Genomic DNA, 19606 nt, shown 5'->3' with positions numbered 1-19606 from the left:
TGCCAACCTGAGGGAGGGGAGAGACTGCAAAGCCCCCCACATCCTCCCTCCTTTCCAGCCCCTCTAGCGCCCGGGGCCTTGAAGCCCAGAGATTTCTGAGGGTGTTGTTTGAGCCAGAGTGGAAAGGGGACGCTGGGTGTGTGGAAGGTGGGTGGTGAGGGAGTGGAAGAACCAAGGTGGGTCGCTGAGCCCCCAGCCCTTCCACCTGCAGTCACTCCAGCCCAACCCCAGGAGGGCCAGCCTGCTGCTCACCCCTGGGGACATTCGCACTCAGCTGCTGGTCAGGCATCGAAGGGTAGTTCCCACAGTCCCTGAGGCTCTTCATTCTTTTCCACATCAAATGTGAAGGGGTGCTTCCTGGAGGGTCCCCCTGGGTGTGGGAGGGCAGAGAACCAGGTCCTCAAGCTGAGTCAGGGAGAGTGGGCTCAGAGCAGCTGGGCCCAGAGTAGGGCTGGCGCTCCGGCTCTCTGAGAGGCCACGTCCCCACCCCGCCCTGCTGCCCTGGCCGGCACCCTGAGCCTCACAGAGCATGAGAGCCTCCTGCCAGCCTGGATCTCTGCGCTCAGCCCCGGTCCCCGCCCAGCCTGCCCCAGGGCTGCGCCAGGCAGGAGGTGGCTCACCCCACTCATGTCTTGGAAGGCTTCCTCCTCATACTCCAGCTGTCGCTTCAGCTTCAGCTTGTTGGAGAGGGCTACCACGGCCGGGCTCATCGCATCCGGGGCCTGAGGCCTGAAGCCCTTTGCAGATCTGTCAAGCCCGAGAGAGGGGCCCGTGAGGGAGTCTGGAGCCACACACCACCCAGTGCCTTCGTCTCAGCCCCCGCCCTTCAGAGGGTCCTTCCAGAACTACTACTGACCGCGGTGGCTCTAAGACCCATAGGGCAGAGTTTCAAGGAAGGGTGTGGGCCTCGGGGCCTGAGCTACAGCTCCGCTGCCCTCCCTCAGTCTCTTCCACCTGCTGAGATGCTAACAGTTCGAGTTACCTGCGCCTGCCCAGCTGCACCCAGGCAGCCTCCAGGCCTGACCTGGTTTGCAGCTGCTCTGCTAGGTGACATCAGTCTTTAGCAGGGTTTCTTCTGCCCCATCTCGCCCTGCCTGAACTGCTCCCACCCAGGGACTGGTGAGGCTGCTCCCTCAAGGGCATGTACCCTGGGAGGTGAAGGTCATCTACCCACCATGTGCCTCAGCCTAGTGAGCTCCCAGCTGGTTGAAATGGAGCTTGTGGGGAGATTTGAAGGAGCTGGGAGAAGGCAGGACAGGGAGGGCAATGCTGGGCAGCCGAAAGGCAGGGATTTGAAATGCAGGGGCATCTTTTTACTTTTATCAACCAGGGTTCCATTAGGGAACTGAGAAAATCACTCAGATAACTTTTTGTGTTCTGTGGCTTAGATAATGAATTCTAGGTAAGTGGGGTGCTCTAGAGGTGCTCTAGGGGTACTCTCATGGGAGAGACATTGGTGTTCAAGGCCTGGACAAACTACTTCTCTCCCTTTTCCTTTCCTCAGTCTCCTCTTGGTGCCCTGATGAAAACATTCCCGCTTGAGGCCTCCCAGACTTCAGGGTGACCCCCGTAGCCTCGGCTCTTGGAGTTCAGGGCAGGGCTAACTGGGAGATCGGCCACTGTGGAGTGGGAGTTGGTGATGGGACAGGGAATCTTTCCGGGCCCCAGATCTCCCTCTAGTGGATGCCCATCTGTTCCCCCCCTTTTCAGGGCAGCCTTTGCTGAAGCAGCCAAGGGTCATGCCACTTACCTCTTCTGGAACATGGAGAGAGGCGGCAAGGTGACTGGGGTCCCCAACGGTGATGCCCCCAAGGCCTCGGCATGCTGATCTCCACCAGCCCACTTTGTGGGCCTGAAATGGAATGGTGGGTCGGGGGGCCACTGTGTGTCGAATCTACCCCCCAAGGAAGAGAGAGGGGTGCTGGCCTGGCCACAGCACGATGGCAGGGACACCTTGCTCCCACCATCAAAAAAGAGGGAGGACATGGGCTGGTGCTCGGGCTCTATCTTCTTGCTCTCCAGCTGCTGCTGATACTTGTCCAGGAGGAAGGGGCCGTGAGAGGCCATGGGCGCCAGTGGCTGGAAGATGTTCATCATGGTGCTGAAGCAGTGCTGGGGGACGAACTGAGGGTTCTCGGGCGCGAGCTTCTCCTCGGGGCAGATGGGACTCAGCTGGAAGTCTTCCCCGTCCATGGGGATGTAGGGCGCCAGTGTCTCCAAGTCCAGCTCATTGAAATCCAGCTGAGGAGACAGAGCAAAGGCAGAGAGGCTCAGCAGTTGCTGCCGCCTCCCACCCTCTCCCATCTCAGCCCATCCTCCCCCCAGAGTCAATCTTAGGCACCATTTGGCAGCGGCACTCTCCTGCTCTGACTCCTTTCTTGGCTCCCTCTGGCCCACCAGAAGGAGAACTCAGACTCTTTTTCTAGACTTTCTGTGCAGTTCATCCCCTCAGCCTGGGCCCCACGTCTCCACACTCCACTCAGACATCCCCTCACCCCCCCACTGGTGTCATTGCCCCGCCCAGCCCAAAATGATCTCCCCTCTCCTTTCTACCTGCCCATACCCTGCCTTCTCTCACGTGACCTGGGCAAGCGCGCCTCTTCCACAAAGCATCCCTGCCTACTCTGGCCCACAGTGACTGCCCCGTCCCTGTCCTCATGGGACACGTAGGACTGTGGTGCAGACAGCGGCTCCCGGAGAGGCAGGGGCCGCTTTTCCTCCTCTTCCTCATGTGCCCTGGCACAGGCCTAGACACACAGTCAGTGCCAGGCACATCTGTATGCTCAGAGAGAGCCAGCCCCAGGAGGGACTTGCATTCCAACCAGCAAGTCCTCAGAGACGGCCCTTAGGTCCCAGTGTCATGCTGGGCACCAAAGGGAATGCTCACAAGCAGATGCAGAAAAAGTTCCTACCTTTAGAGAATGCCACCTCACTGGGGGGGCGCCGCTTAATGTATTAGTGATTACAACTAAAGAAAATGGTTAAAGACAGCGGACAGTTATGCCTGGGTACCAGCTAATGACTCCTACTGGAGTTCAGAGGAGGGAGAAGGGAGGGCCGAGAGTGAAGGGCAGGAATAGGGAAAGTTTGGCAGAATGGCTGGAACTGGTGCCAGGCAAGATAGAGATACAAGCTGAGGAGCAAGGTAGAAATCTGAATAACCTAGGTTAGGACAATGGCAATTAATGATTTTCCTTTGGGTTTCATGAAACATGCACCCATCCACCCACCTCAGTCCTGTTTACACAGTTTGTGCAAGAGCATTTGGCCTATGCAATAAATGCTTTCCAGAAAAGTTATAGGAAAATGAAAATTTATGAATCAGGTATTTTAAAATGCATTTGAAATAAAATAGTATTTCAAAGACTCCTAAGATGATTAAGTTTGTGAGGTAGTAATTGTTCGCTTTGCTGGATGTACTTTTTAAATGTTGGGCTTCCTTAAAGAGAGGTTCAGTCGTAGGTGTGGTCTTCATGTGCATTGATAAAGCTCTCTTGGTAAGTAGGAGACAGAGTGAGAGTTAAAAGTGGAAGAGCTGAGTGTGACACAGGTAAAGCAGAGGGCAGAAGTGGGAGAGGGGACCTGCACAGGTTTGACTTCCCTGCACCCTCAGGCAGTGAGGGACCATGGCTTTGGCCAAGTGTCTCCACTCCCTGCCAGACAGACGTGAGCCTTCATCACCATCAGCTGGCAGGCACGGTGCACCATGCTAATCTTCTCCATGGCCGCCTACCTGGGTGCCACACTGGTCCTTTGCCTCTGTATCCATGGCAAAGAGTTTCTCAATCACTTCAATCTTCAGATCATCATTCAGAGACGTGTAATAGTCCTCAGGGCTGCTGGGCTGGGGGCCAGGAAGGACAGTGACTATGTTAAGGGTATGACACTGGTCTCCCCAAAATCCACGGTAGAAGGAGAAATACATTCTTGGGCCCACAGATCAACTCCATTCCACTCAACAAGTACTTGTAGAGAGGCCCTCCCTACAAGCTATATGAATGAGATCAATTCATCAACCTCTCTGAACCTCGGTCGTCTCCTCATAAAATGAGCCTGTCTAAGGAGCAGATGGGATAAAGGTCGTGGCCAGCCAGGCCCTGGAGACTACAGCTCTATGCCCTGAGCAGGGACAGAGCTGGGGGCTCAAAACTGTGTGACTCAGCCTCTGCCTTCCAGGAACGTATCATTTAGATAGGGGTGGGGATTCAAGCCAACAGCTCAAATACCTGGCAGGTATGTGTCACCACCCCTCTAGGGGACTCCAGGATAACTTGAACAGGAGGAAGGCAGTGTTTCTGTCCAGACTGACCAGCCATTGGGCAGTGACCAGAAGGAGAAGCCCACCCTTTCCATGGCCTCACTACAAGGGGGCTCACCGTGGAGCAGCTGCTGCTGCTGGTGGCACTGGGGCTGGTGTTCCCTGGGGCAGCCACCTGGGGCATGGTAAAGGCGGGCAGGCTCCCGGCCTCATTCTGGGCAATGTGGCTCCTCAACTCCTCAGCCCAGGGCTGGTTGGGGGCCAGGATGGTCTCACCAAAGGCTGATGACTCCTCAAAGTTCTGGTTCCCTGTGGAGACAAGGATCTGGCTTGGTTAACACCCACAACCTCTGGGCTTTCTCCCAGGGCAGAGAAAGCGCACAGGATGCACAAGAAATTCCTACAGGGTCTGGAAATCACGCCTGGGGCTGGGCCCTCAGCAATCAGGTGCTTAGCTGGGACAAAGGGGCCTTTAACTGTGGCTCTGACTCAATGTACAGGCTCCCTTTCAAGAGAACACCCTCCTGGAGCATTTAATTTTGAGAGACTAAGTGTATTAGGTAGGAGAGGCTCTTCGTTGAAGAGCAATCAGAATGTAGATGAGGTTATGAGAGGAGAGTTGGGCAGTTTGCCTCAGTACTCCCACGAAAAGGGAAAGCTGCAAGACTTCTCCTCCCAGCCCTGTCATCTCTGCTCCTCTAAAGTTGCTGTTCTCTTGTGGCCTCTCAAGAACACAGCAAAAGGGGCAGAGACAGTCCAGGGCAAGCACAGGAGCTGTCCCCATTCCTTCAGCAGCCATGGCAAGGCTGCGGGTCCCACACTGGGGAGGAGGGGGCCCCAGATACACATTGAAGTGCTTCCAGCAAGGGAGCGGGGAGGGCCTACCAACTCTGTGGCTACAAAGACAGTCCCTGTGGGACAGGCACATGTTTTAAAAAAGTAGTGCCTATGGGGCTAAATCTGGGCCTGAATCTTTTCTCCACCCATGTTTCTGGAGTCATTTCTCCCAACATTATTTCAGTTGAGCCCTCTGCCTGAAAAGCAATTTGTTCTTCAAGGCCCAGTAGAGAGCCGTCTCCGTGAAACCGTGCCAGCGGCCTTGGAGCAGATCTCCGGCTGTGCCCCTCTCTCATCTCAGGCCCCTGCCCCCGTGGTAGAGATGGGACTCCTTAGGGGGCCCTCCACAGCCCTCCTGGCTCCGCACTCTGCGAGGTCAGCGGTAGTGCAGTCCTACTATGTGGTGGCAGGTGCGTGCGCTGTTCTTTTGCGCCCAGCACAGAGTCTAGCCACTAACAGATGATTAATGAGACTCAGGGAAGGAACAGGGGTGTCTCTGGTTAAGGAAAAGCTGTAGCCAGGGAGGCCTGTTGTGGTAATAACCTCCCCACCCCAAGAGAGTTCAGTGACCCCCAGCTCAGTGGAGAAGCACCCACCGAAATCCAGAGAAATGATGGCATCCCCTGCAGTGGGCGCCAGCTGGGCCAGCTCCTCCGGCTCCTCCTTCAGCTTGGTGAACAGGAAGTGGCTCTTCTCAGACACAGCCACCTCGCCACTGCTCTCGAAGATGCTGTTCATGGCAGTCAGGTGCGGCTTGAACAGGGACTCAGTCTGGTCCATGGAGAACACCACGTCGTTCTTCTCAATTTCACTGAGGGGGCAAGAGGGCGCTTTAGACCTTCCATTTCCTACCAAAATCCTTTTCCCCAGACGCAGGGACACCCTGATGGCGAAGCCTCTCAGCCAAACACGTGGGTGTGCACACTGTGTTGTCACTTTACAAAGACCCACAGAATGGAAGTTTGGAGTTGAGGTAGCAACGTGGAGAGTGCTCTTGGACTAGGTCTGTATTGGATGCTGTTTTAGGATGAGACGCTGCATGGTGTGCAGGGTTCGAAGGTTTCTGTTTGTTTCACTCTAGCAATTACTTTATCCGGCTTTCTCCCCGGGTACTGTAGAGTGAAGGTGTTGCATCTTTTCTCAAAACACACTAGTGTTTTTCCCCAGTCACAAAATACTTAAGTGATAACTTAGCTCCATCTGCCTCCGGACATGGGTCAGAGGAAGGACATAGATGACAGACCAGGGAAAGGGGCAGAAAAAGCACTGGAAAGGCAGAATCCCAAGTGTCCCACTGCTCCTGGGACATCCACGGAAGTCCTCTGGGTCATAAGGTTCAGCACCACAAAGAGCACACAGAGCCCTTCAGAGAGGCCAGGCTCCCTGGGCCTGCCATCCTCAGTCTGGGGAGTTCGGGCCCCCCGGCACCCTGTCCCCCACGGGCCTCACACGCTCACCTCAGGACGTAGTTCACACACATGATGCACTGGGGCTGCAGGTTGCGTGGGTTGTAGATGACTGTCCCCTGCGTCTCCAGCCATACGTAGCCCCCATGCTTCGCCAGCATCCGGTATTGGCCACTCACCACCTGACCCTTGGTGCACACTACGGGAGGAGAAAGGGAGCCTGAGGTCAAGGAGGTAGGGGGTGGGGGCCCCACGCGAGGGCAGCCCGCGGGGAAACGGAAGGACTAGGCATCAGACCATGAAGACTGGAGTTTAGAGATCATTTCGCCCAACTCTTCATATTAAATACGGGGAAAGGAGGGCCAGAGGGGTTAAATGACTTGCCCAAGGCTGTCCGTGCCAGGAAATGGCCCATTGCCAGTCCCTTAACAAGTCCGCTCACCCACACTGGCTCTGCCCTACTTGCCCCTCAGGGTTCAATGACAGGAAGCCTCCACAGGGCACCGGGGGGCCCCTCCTCTGTCAAGCACTCCAGGTTGGGGTGGGTACTTGCAAGCAGTGTGGAGAAAGCCTATCCTCAGGGCAGACCTTTGTAGCAGACCCGCCACCAATACTAAGCTTGTGAATAAATGCAGTTATTATGAAATGATATCCTTGATTGTTCCAGGTCATCTGTCAAGCCTCTCACCACAGGGCCACAGGGTTTGTGACCATAGCAAAGGCAGAGGGAAGGGGCTGAGGCTGAAGAAGGGCTGGGCCCCCAGCAGCCTACACTCAGCCTCTTCAAAACCCTAAGTCCTTCCCATTCCTCCTCCCCTTGGCTGCCCAGCTAGGCTGCCTGCTTATGACTGCCTCCCAGTCCCAGATTGTTCTAGATGTTCACTTAACAAGCACCTCGAAGGTGCAGGAAATACCATAACTTGCATGTGTACAGTGCTTTGTAGTGTTCAAGAATATCTCATAAGAAGAATTCACTTCTGCAAAGCAATTATAACAGTACCTGTCCATATAAGTCTTGTCATCACCTCATTTAGGACACAGTAACACCACGAGGAATCTATTACTATTCCTGTTTTACACCTGAAGAAACCGAGGCTTGAAATTATCGAGTGGTTTGCTGAAAGCCCCCTCAGTGGAAACAGTAGATAAAATTATAGTCCAAATGAAAGACTCCTAGTCTAAGCTTGTTTTTGTTTAAAGTTGACTTGGGTGAGGTTTAATTTACCGTCAGTTAACAAATGCACCATTGAAGCATATAGTTCAATGAGTTTTGACAAATGTACACACCTTTGTAATTATCACCACAATCAAAGATATGGTGACTTTTCCATCATTTCCCTCCATCAAAAAAAATCCTTGTGCCTCTTGACAGTAGTCAATCCCCATTCCAACCCCTGGTCCCAGGCAACCCCTGATCTGTTTTCTGTCACTAAATATTGAAATGCTCTCTTCTCCGTTTTCATACAAGTGGAATCATACAATAGTATGTACTCTTTTGTGTCTGGCTTCTTTGCACTCAGTGTTTTCCAGATTCCTCATGTTGTTGCAGGTATTTGGAGTTTGTTCCTTTTCATTGCTGAGTAGTGTTCCATTATATGGATGTACCATAATTAGCGTATCCATTCACCTGTCAATGGATGTGTGAGTTGTTTTCAGTGTTCGGTTATTATGAATACAGTTGCTATAAACATTTGTGTACAAATGTTTGTACAGACATACTTTTCATTTCTTATGGGTGTAGCTAGGAGTGCAATGTCTGGGTCATATACTAAGTATATATTTACTTTATAAGAAGCTGCCAGACTATTTTCCTAAGTGGTTGAATCATCCTAGTCTAATCTTTTTTAAAAAATCCTGTGCTGTAGGGAAGATAGAGATAATCTTCTTTTAACATGAGGAAACTAAGGCCAGAGGATTGTGACCTGCTTGACCTCCCCTGGGACAATCGCGACTCTGTCTGCACTGGACGATGGTCTTGTGCTCCTAGTCTCGCACTCTCTCACTACTTCCCCTGAGCCACAATCCACTGGGAAATCTAAACTTGCTGTTGCCCCTGTCCTGAACTGTCGTGGACTCTTCACCCCAAGAAATAGCTTCTGTCCTCCCTGGTTTCACTTTATCTGTACCACTGAGGCTCCCCTGCTGCAGCGAAATGATTCTTGCACAATTTCAAGTGGCTGGAGTTAACTTATTTAGACGGTTCTTAATGCAGACAAAATTCAGGGCTCTTATTCTTGATTAAACAGCACAGCGAGCAAAGGTTTTAACTGCATTTCTAGCGATTGCAGGCGAGGGCCTGCTCTGTCAGTAGAATATAATTACGCCTGCCTTCTAATCATCTGCTCATTAGTGCCAGCCTTGGTGAGGGGCCTGCTACTTGGTAGATAGGCTTTTTATGACCTTTAATCTTGTTTTCCTAAGAGCACATAATGTCCTCACACAACAAAGAGAAACCAATCCCCCCAACCCCTCCCCTCTGAGAGTAACAATGTATAAATTACTAATCCATTTGGAAATGATGGCTTTCAATTATCTGAATCTGGTTTGAAGGCTGAGCTTCCCCAGCAATTTCAACCGTGAATGTTCACAGGCTAAGACATATACGTGCGGAAATTCGGGAGGCTGGTGTGTCAACGTGGACCGGCCTCAAACCTGGGCCTCCAGCTATTTCACAGTATGAGTGTGGGTCTGTGGTGCAACCGTATTTGCACAAACCCAATGAGAGAGAGAAGGGGGGTGAGGAGGGAGGGAGGGAGAGAGAGAAAGACTGATTTTGGTTTTAGCCAGCATTACCCCAGTTTCTAACCCATGCGGATTTCCCTTTGCTGGGCTTGGGCTTGCTGGCTGGGTACAGGCCTCTGAGCACAGAGCAGCTTTACTTGGTTCCACCAGGGGAAGAAGGCAGCCTGTGATTTCCATTTGGGCTGTGAATTACCTTTAAGTGCGCCTAATGCTTAAATACACAGATTCAATAAAAAGTACCATGTTTTCCCTGTAGTCAGCAGAAAACTGATGTGACAAATGATTATCCCAGCTCTTTTTTTATGAATCTGAGCTTTTCGAAGAAGAAAGTAAAAAAAAAAAAAAAAAATTCCCTTCTTATATGCCTAGAGAGAAGTCATCATTTTTGTTCCCTTGGACAGCAGTTTCTTTCCTCTACTTTCCCACCCTAGAAAATAAAGTATAATACTTTCTGCCAAGAATTCCCAGAAACTCTCATGTTTGCCCCCTGCTATGACTTCACCCTTGGCTGATGAGAGAGGCTGGACTTTCCCCCGATTTTACATCTATAGGAGGGAAGGCCCAGAAAGCCTGGCCCAGGGAATCCATGGGGCAGCTGGGCTAGAGCCCAGTTCCCTGAGTCCCAGTGTCAGGAACAGTCACGGACCAGAAAGTTATGGGGAACCCCAAAGTGAAGGCTGGAATCACATCCTACAGTTTCAGAGCTGGGGCGGGCTAGGGCCGGATCACCCCCATCCTTGTGGGCTGGGCACACAGAGCGCCTGCACCTCCCTCCGCCAACCCTGGGTCCATAAATGGGGCTGAGTTTAGGTCACTTGTTTATTTATTTGCTGGACAGCAGAGTGAGAAACTTCTCTGCGATATAAAGGGCCCTGCTTCACTGTCAGATCAAACCCAAAAGCCACGAGGAAGCAGCAGAGAAACCCAACTGGAAAGAGAAGACCTCATCCTATAAGAGAAAATTATTGACTGTGCTCAGATACTGCTTATGGGGTTGCTGGCCTGTTAGCTGCTCTGAACTTCAGCTATCTGACCTTGGGATAGATGGACGGATTTAGGAACAACGGACAAATAACTATACTTCCATTGTCTTCATGGCCACTCCAAGCCACAGCTGATCCTGGGAGTTCAGGACCAGCAGAGCCACTGGGAATCTTTTCAGACCTACCCATTTCCAATCCTGTAATCCTCTCGGCACCTCTGTCTGCACCTCTGTGGGCACTTATTTTGAAGTATTCTTTTCCAAACGTGTTTTAGACCTTCGGGTTTATCATTCATTTAGTGCCTGTACTGTATCTAACAGTAGGCTAGATACTGTGGCTAAAGGTATGAGCCACCTGGCTCCCTCAGAGCCCCCAGCCATCCTTTTTCCTCAGAAATGAGATTCCTTAGGTCAGGGATCAATGCCATCAATTTCTATCTTCCTCAGTGGACCAAGCATAGGGTTACAAACCCAGAGTCCTTGCATGTTGATGGGTTGCATGGACTCAAGAAAATTGTCTTGGATCACCTGAAAATGGGAAACCTGAACTGGGATATGGCCAGGTGAATGCACTAGAACTGCCCTGTCCAATATGGTAGCCACTGACCAAGTGTAGCTATTTAATTAAGTTTATATTAAAAAATTCAGCTCCTCAGTTGCACTAGACATATTTCAGGTACGGCACAGGTCACCTGTGGATATAGAGCATTTTCACGGTGGAAAATTCTACTGGACAGTCCTGCTCCAGAATCTTTTCATGACTGGTTTCTTCAAGCTGCAGAGCACAGTTTCCATCGGCCATCACTGGGCTGCCTGACAGTCTCCTCCAACCGAATTCTCTTGACCCAGCACGCAAGCTCTCAGAGAGCCATGGCCTACCTCACACACCTGTCAAGTTTGTGTCCTGCTCCCTTCCCTCTGTCCTTCAAGGAGTTTGACTCAGGCGTCCTGTCCTGTCCTCTCCTCCCCTGAGCTTCCCAGCCCTCCCCTTTTCTGAAGGCATGTACTTGCTTCTGTAGCACATAACCCAGAGTGGTTGCATGGAGTCTTGTGCGGCCCACTACGATGTTCCACAGGGCTGTGCAGACCGTGGAGATGGTATGTGGGGGCTGAGATCCAGCCCACCTTCTACTCTCTGAGCGCGGGGCTTGGTGTGGGTGTGTTCCCTGGAGGAAGGGTCCCTTTTTCTCCTTTGCTTGAAGGTGTCATATAAGCGGCCTTGGTTCCCTAACCATCCTGAGGGTTGGGTCTTTCTGCTGCCCAAGACAGTGGTTCTGGGAGGGAAGTGACCAGGTCGTCTCTTGCCTCACCAGTCATACCCACTCAAGGCCAAATTCCACAGACACAAGGGAGCCACACAGGGCACTCCAGGAACTTACGGTTCTGGTGACTTTTGGTCATGTTCTCTGAGTCCAGTGCATGGTAGAACTCATAGGCTGAGCGGCCAAGCAGCTCCTCTGGGTGGTAACCAATCAGTTCTGTGATTCTGAATTAAAAAAAGAAATAAGGCATGTGGGGAAGAGAAACCATGCGATTGTGGGCAGGGGCTCAAGGAGCTAAATCCAGAAGGTAAATCAAATGCACACGTTCAGATGGAAACACTACAGGCTTCCTGTTCACACCATTCATGCACACAAAACACATGGTGGTCAACCTGCAACTGTGGTCCACCCAACCCCCACTCTTCCTGCCCTTCCTGCAGTCATGTTTGGGGGAGGAAGGAAAAGCAGCTCCTCAGGGGACTCCCTTCCCCCAAGCCCTAATATACACTTATGCCTAGTCTCCAACAATCATGGGAGGGGCTCTCACATATCCCCCAGTTTTTGCAGATATGGGAGTAGAGATCCAGGGAGGGCAGACAATTCACTGATGTCCACACATGTGTCCTGGGACAGAGCAAGAATGACAACAAGGGCCTCCTGATTACTAGATTGAGCTTATTTTAGTAAAGGGCGATATAAATGAAAACTGAAAATCGTGCGGCCCAAGTGGGGAAAGCATGGAGATGACCTTTATCTGTGTGAACCACAGAGTGAGGATGAACCTGGGGCAGGGAGAACCCCAGCTGTGCTTAAAGCTTCACTCCCCTGGGTACTTCTCATGTCCTGCCTAGTGACCTCAGAGTCCTCTTGGACATGGGGTCTGCCTTCCATGGGTTCTTCTACTTGTCTCTCCCTATTTCCAAGGAAGAAAGGAGGGCAGGAGGTACTGAGAGGAAGAAATATAAAATTACAGCCATAGAAACGTGCCTTCTCATTACATTCTTCGAAAAATGCACAGCTCTGAAATGACAGGGCTCGGCTGTCCTAACTGTCCCTCCCTTCCTCCTGTAAGGTGTCTGTTTCTGATGGGAAGTGGGCCGAGAGAAGGCAAGTATGGAGAACCATGAAGGAACCTTTGCTCTGTGCTGGGGTCATTAAAATAAACCAGTCCTGCCCAAGAACCACCAGATTAGCCACATCCCCACGTTGTACCTAAATGTTATTTTTCGTAACTTTTGTTATCTCACATATTTTTTCTAATGGGCTCATTGTCTCATCAATTTGGCCTATCGTGAGTTAGAAGTGATGCTATTCTCACCATTCCAAGCTCTATTTCAGAATGCATGACTTTTAGGTCTGGCCTTATCATTTATCTATGTGGGAGATTAATAATATGGAGAGGAAAGCAGAAGCAGTGTCTCTACTCTCCCCCTCCAAAGGGGTTTCTATCTATCCATCAGAATAAATCATCATAAAATATTACCTCCGTCCTGCCACTCCCCTATTTAAGCATCTACAGCTTTCCCTAGTTCTAGCCATATCAGGAGTAAATAAACTCTGCCTAACTTCCAAGTCCTCCCAGAACCTAGTCTCCATCTCCTAGGCAATTTGGTTTTCAACTAAGCTTCAGCAGGCCTTGTACCCTCGGCCCGGGTGGACCTCTCTCCTCCCAGCTCCCCGTACCTGGTAACCTCATTCTTGCTGCAGAACCTCGATGTCTTCTTTCCCCTCTTCTCTAACTCCTGACTCTTGCAGGGCCAGCTCAAGGCCTCACCTTCTCCATGGAGCCCTGTCCAGTTCCTCCAACCCTTACCAATGCCGCCTCATGAAGTTCTTACAGGCAACCACAATTTCACAGAGAATTATGTATTTGTCCCTCTGCATCCTACCTAGGCTGTCGGCCCCTGAACTCAGGGACCACTTTCTCCTCTGGCCTCCCCCACCTGGGCATATACTTGAGTAGCTGACCGGTGGACTGAGTCTCTCTTGGGACCTAAGATGCAACCAGAGCCCTGTCTGTCCTAGCACTGCTAAGGAATCTGGGCACCGATTCTCTACTTTTCCTCCTAGAACACAATTAACGGCCTCAATGCATGCTGGTGCCCAGGCACACGCACACCCAGCCCTCAGCAGAAACCCCGTGACGTCCAATCCACCCTTTCTTCATTCTGGAAGGTGTGTCCGGTGTTGGCATGGGCAGAGAAGAGGCAAGTTCTCTGCCTAGGTGAGACTTGGGGATTAAAGCCTTTGTCAAACAAGGGACAGCCCAAGGGGGCCGAGAAGCTCAGGCCTCCACTGACTTAGCCCAGAGCAGATTTCTCCAGTGAGATCCCAGGAGCTCTCTTGCGCCAGCCAGCTGGTCTCAGGCCAGGAGGATCTGCCCCCTCACTTGGCCTTGAGGAGAGTCTCTGAACTCATCAGCCATGGACATGTTCCTTGTCACCCTGACCCCGGGGCTGGTGCCCAACGGCACCTTAGCCAAGGTGGAGATTGGGAGAGAACAAGGAGACAGTAGAGCAGTGCTGGCCCTTCCTTTTCTACACCACATATCTTTTTTGTCAGGTCTAGTGCCTTTCTTGCTTCGCCTGGGAGTCAGAATTGTACTGGGGGCCCTGCTGACAATGGGCTGGCCATTTATAGGCACACAGATTTGCCAGAAAAGCTGCTTTCCCTGGACAGATCTAGAATTTTAGAGAGACTCTCAAAAATGAGGCTATTCTGGGAAAGATTTGACTACTCCCTGAAGAAGTTAAATTTTCTTTCAAGATTAGAATCTCTAAATTCAAATGTTCAAAGCAAATGTTTGTTATAATCAGCCTCATAATAAAATATGCTTAATCTAATTAATGTCCCATCCATTCAAAGGCACACAATGGGCATGTTTGGAAGTAGACAAACAAACCTAGATTTCAGAACTGCCAGCTATCTTCCCAGTAGCAGCCTTCATTTATCTTGTCAACTAAAATAAATATTTAATGTCTCCTTCATTCCTTTAAACAGACTATAAAAACTGGGAAATACGCACACCCCAAACACAATTGACGAACATTCAAGTTGTCAGGCTTCACAAAGCCAGGAAACCCCAACTTAAAGCTAATGGTCATTCGCCTCCATCTGTAGGCACACAGACGCCAGTGGGGAGGTTGATGAACCCAGCTTGTTTATAGGGTCGCTCCTGCAGCACAGAAGGGCCTCCCCTGCTGATTTCCCGGGGTCCCCACAGCCTCCGAGCTGGGCTGTGATAACTTTCATCTGCTCTCTCCGCCAGGGGCAGGGAAACTTTTTTTTTCTTTCTAATTAAGAGCCCCTGACTCACTGGGGGGAAAATCAGCTTGGAGTCACCGATACATTTAAAAAGTTGACTCAGTAGGGCTGCTCTGTTCTGAGAGGAGGGCAACGTAAAAGGGCTCACCCTGCGGGGTTTCAGGAGTGAGGCCAGAGGCCAGGCTTTAATGATAAAGTGGGCAGAGAGGCAGCCGGGCGAGGCCACGCAGGCGGCCACGGGGGCAGAGGAGGAGGGAGGAAAAGAGAAAACAAAATAGAGGGGGAAATTAAATTCTGAAGTTAGCGTTACCCCAAGTAAATCCGTGGTCAGACCAGCAGGGGCTGGATTTTGGAGTTAGGTAGCTTTGCCTTCGCAATGTAAAGTGACAGCTACTCACTGCTCTTCAGTGGCTCCTTACCCTTGAACATGTTCAGAGGCCCTTTTCAGCGGGGACTACCTGTGACCGGGGGCTGGGAGGAAAATTACTCTCGGCTACGGTGCCGGTGCCATCGCCTCGAGAGGCAGGAGAAGTCCACGGGGACTGAGTGGCTGCTCCTCTGCCCTGTGACACTGCCGGGCTCCCTGGGGGACATGGCGGAAAGCTCCCGACTCCAGCGGCCGCTGCCTGGAGTCAGACGAGGCCTGGCGGCAGTTTTTATTCCTGTTCCCACACGAGTAAAGGATTTGCTAAGTAAATTAAACCATGTAAACAAGATGGGTAAGAGTATTTAAATTACTAAAGAGGATAGAGTTTTAAGTACTTTATAACCCCCTACTTGTTTTTCAAAGAATGTATTTGCTAATAAGCCACACTTCTATTAAATCTGCTTTCTGTCTTCCCACCCACCCTTCCGGCAGCGGCCTCTCCCGGGCAACACTTGGTTCGCTTCATGTTGTTTTTTATAGGTGCATATCAGCTTTGAAACTGCATTTCCTCATACCCAGACTATTCACTAATTCGGATTTCAATGCCTTCTGTTTTAATATATTTTTATCCTGATTTTGTTTTAAACAATAGTACTTTTAGCCTTGTGCTTCCCTCAAATATTACATGGTTATGTAACATCTATACAACCGGCTCTGTAGTCAGTGAGCAATCAGTTTCCATCCTGTCAGTGTGATGTGTTAAGGGCCGGGTTAATTTATTCACAGGAAGGTCACCCAGGCTCAGTCCTCGACTGAAGCTGCTCTGAGGGCCACCAAATGCCATGCCTGCCTCTCATTACCTTGGAACCCACACACAGGAAATTCGCCTTGAACTATATAGCAAGAAAACAGGATTGTGTAGAAGGAATACCCTTTGACTTGCGAGGCCTAGTAAACTTTGATATAAATGCCAAAGAGAATTTGTAGAGCTGCCCCTTTCGGGGAGTATCTCTAGTAGACTAGATTAGACGGGATAATAGATTCACATTTCTCATACATATGCTCAGGCTCTGTTAGCCTAATTTCAGGACTTTGCAGGAGACACAGATGCACAAGGGGAGCATTTAAAATTTCTTCTAACTCAGGGATTTCAAGAAACACACTATATCCTCTTGTATAAGATGTGTAGAGAAAGGCTAATTAGGGAAAAGGCAAAAATATTTAGAATAGACTATATATTAAACTAAGAAAATTACATGTAGTGTATTAATCTGAAAGATCACCTTGAATTTAAAGATGCCACCCATCTTCTAAAAAAAGTAAAAAATAATACATTAACTGTATCTCAATATGCGTGAAAGTATATAATCTTTCACTATGTGCCTGAATGAGCAGCCTATTTTCTTCCTAGACATCGGTACTTCTGCCTTCCAGGTGTACTGATGTGTATCTATTTTATAACATGTCTCTTTATAATTTTCTTCAATGACATTCTCTGTATTATCCTCACTGTTACCATCTTTGCTATTCCCACTTCTTTGCATAAAAAAATCGTAGATTTGACCCTCAGAATTTGAAATGCAAGCATCTTATTAAACTTATTAAGCTTCTGACAGTATTATGCCTTATGCTGCCTTAATTCAATAACAAAGCAGGACTGCCCTCTCACTGCCTACGGAGATTACATGGCCCTCTGTTCATTTCAAATATTTACTGTCATTTTGATGCCTTCCCCCCACTCCCACTCCAGTAATACTGATCCTAGCCACGTAATTTACTTTTAAGATACAGGAAGACCCATAAAACTGACAATACCACGGTGGGATTACGTAAAATACAGATTTTGCTGTGCCCTCCTTGACGGTTTGGCTTCCTTCACAGCTACTCTCTTTCGCCACTAGATGGCATCTCCACCTGAATCGAGGAAGCACCCCATTTTAAAGTTCAACTACTTGGGAACACACTTTGCCTTCCTTTGGGTGCATGGAAGGCTCTATTTTGTACCAGTCACTGTGCTTTCAATAAGTTGCTCATGTATCAAACTGTAAACTCTTCGAGATCAGGAACCATCTCTTTTACCTCCTTACTATAAATGTCTCCGGCGCAGGGTTAGATGCGTAGCAGATGCTCAATAAGTAAGAGTTCATTAATCGGTTGCTCAGTATTTTCGGAAACAGAGTATAAATGAATCCTCAATGACGCTGATAACTGGGACAGTCTTCCTTAGCCTCGCTGCCCGACTCTCCCCGTCTAGAGCGGTGGACCACAGACACATAAATGCGACTGACATGTGAACTGTTACAGAATTCACTTTCGAAGCGTTTTCCGTGTTTCAGATAATTCACACAGGACCTAATCTTACTCTAGTCCTCTGGCCCTTTATTAAAAGGAGAGGACAAGCGCGTTTTGAACCCTCAGCGCTCCTTCACTCAGTTTCAGATGTTTCAGGTGGTTTCGGGGTGAATTGATTTTGGAATTCTGAGAGTTAAACACAAGATTGGTGTCCACTTTTCTTTCCTCTTTCCTTTTTTATTTCACTCCACCTTTTCCTCTCTATTCTCGCTTCTTTTTTCCTCCGGGACTCTTTTGCTTGCTTGTTCGATTATGCCCGTGATCTCAGGACATCTAAGAAAAGTACCCAACGGTCTCAAAAGTGACTTTGTGGATTCTGATTGCCTTACATTTTCATCAGATTCTTTCTCATTTTCCTTACGGGAAAATAATTCCCTTTGTGGGAAATCACAGCCCTTCATGTGTGTTAGATGTCCCTAAATCTAGTGAATTCTACGATTAAAATGGAAAGCCCCCTCCCCCCATTAGCTATCATATCCAAGCTTTGGTTTTGAAACATTGATCTTGGAAGGGTATTGGGGGGGGGGACGACACTCTGAATATCTTTTCCTCACCCCAGTACAAACAATGAAAACCATACAAGCTACCAAAACTAAAAAATAGCAGTCCTCATCAAAGCAACCGAGAAATAACACTTAGGGATTAAGGACTTAAAGTAGTCATTTTATAAATGGCCTAAGCCACGTCTGTGCCCTTGTCAACTAATCTGCTAATCGGTTAAACACAACTTCTGTGTAGCACAGCATTTCACGGCTTCACACACCTCTGCGTTCATCTCCCCGGCACCACTGCCTTCAGAGTGTGGGCCATGAAATTAGGTTTCGTGAAAGGCAAGGTTTTGCTTAAAAGTGCAGTGTGTCCAGCAGAACTTACATGCAGTATCACCTCCACACTGAGTCACAAAGCCCGAAACCAGATTCCTTCGCGCCAGGGGGACTCTGCCTACCAGCCCGAGCCCAGCTACCAGTGAGCGCAGGGTCCTCCCCTTTCTGTGCCTCTCCTCTCCGGCCCCTCTCAGGCCGCCAGTTCCTCATGTCCCCCCGCCCTCTTTTATCCAGAGGTGGTTTGCTCTTAGGAAATGACCTGAAATGCATTTAAAACAAGATAATGAATAAAGAATAACTCCGAATTACCCTTTCCAGAGGATTCTTTTTTTCCCTTTACTGTACCAATAATCAAAGTCTTAAGCTTAAAAAAAAAAATCTCATCATTATCGAGGAATGACAAGTTCTTTTCTAGGGCAGCAAGGTTTTCACAGTGCATGTGGGGTGACACTGGGGACGTTCTGCACTCACAGGGGCTACCGGGAGCTTTCACTGTCACGGAGCTGCAGCAGCTCCGCAGCTCTGGCGATGGCTCCGGGGCACCGAGGCACCAGCTCGCTCTGACGCCAGACCTGGGCTCAGCAGCAGAATGTCCCTCCTCATCTGGGAAGACTGTGCAGAGGGGTTCACGTTACAAAACTGTCTTCTGCCAAGAATGTTTATTTGAATACAAAGACTCCACCTGATAACTAATCTTACACGCACGTGGATTTCTCTGGTGCCTGCCTTTGGAGCAATCTTTCCCTCTAATCACCACCGTCATTACAATAATGACAGTGCCAACAACTGTAATTAATGCTGACTGTGTCAGTTCCAGGGCAAAAGTCTCCATCCACGACATTTTCTCTCTGTGAGCTTAGAGCACTTTTTTCTATTTACATAATTCCCACTACCTCCAGGAGCCAGGAGCCCTGGCACCAGGGTGGCCAGAACTGGGGGACAGAAATGACTCAAGGATACTCTTGCAAACATTTAAAAATTGTCCCGGAGTGGTGGCCAATTGCAAGAAGGGGCAGCAGCCAACATCAGGTTAGTCTAGGATCCGGGGACAGAGACTCAGCCTCGCCTGGCAATGGGGCCCCACCCACAGAGAGAGCCAGATGCCCCTGGATGAGAGGACGGTGGGCGGGCCGGGAAGGCCGAGCAGGAGCTCTCTGCTGGGGCCTGGTGGCTTCCTGCGGGCTGGGAAGGCGAGGCAGTTTCTTGCTGCAGGTCTCTCCTTCCTCCAGGCCTCCGGCAGTGATCCTGACCCCTTGAGTTTAGGGGGGGGACTTGCTTTTGGGGAGGGACAGGACAGGGAGCGTAACATTTT

General features: G+C 50.0%; 1 protein-coding gene across 1 annotated transcript in view; it reads right to left on the bottom strand.

Annotated features, from left to right (window-relative positions):
* EPAS1 (endothelial PAS domain protein 1) overlaps positions 1-19606 on the bottom strand; it is a 78515-nt gene that overhangs the window by 3696 nt on the left and 55213 nt on the right. Inside the window, exons 7-14 of the mRNA XM_081156243.1 lie at positions 11605-11711; positions 6553-6700; positions 5692-5906; positions 4377-4567; positions 3734-3844; positions 1751-2241; positions 621-747; positions 253-370 (exon numbers count right to left, since the gene is read on the bottom strand). Of these exons, the coding sequence (XP_081012369.1) occupies positions 253-370; positions 621-747; positions 1751-2241; positions 3734-3844; positions 4377-4567; positions 5692-5906; positions 6553-6700; positions 11605-11711 (1508 nt within the window). The remainder of the gene's footprint in view (positions 1-252; positions 371-620; positions 748-1750; positions 2242-3733; positions 3845-4376; positions 4568-5691; positions 5907-6552; positions 6701-11604; positions 11712-19606) is intronic.

The sequence above is a fragment of the Miniopterus schreibersii genome (assembly GCF_964146895.1).
Source record: "Miniopterus schreibersii genome assembly, chromosome: 13".
Lineage (NCBI taxonomy): Eukaryota > Metazoa > Chordata > Mammalia > Chiroptera > Miniopteridae > Miniopterus > Miniopterus schreibersii.
Note: the sequence above shows the minus strand (reverse complement) of the source record. Positions and strands in the feature narration are given on the sequence as shown.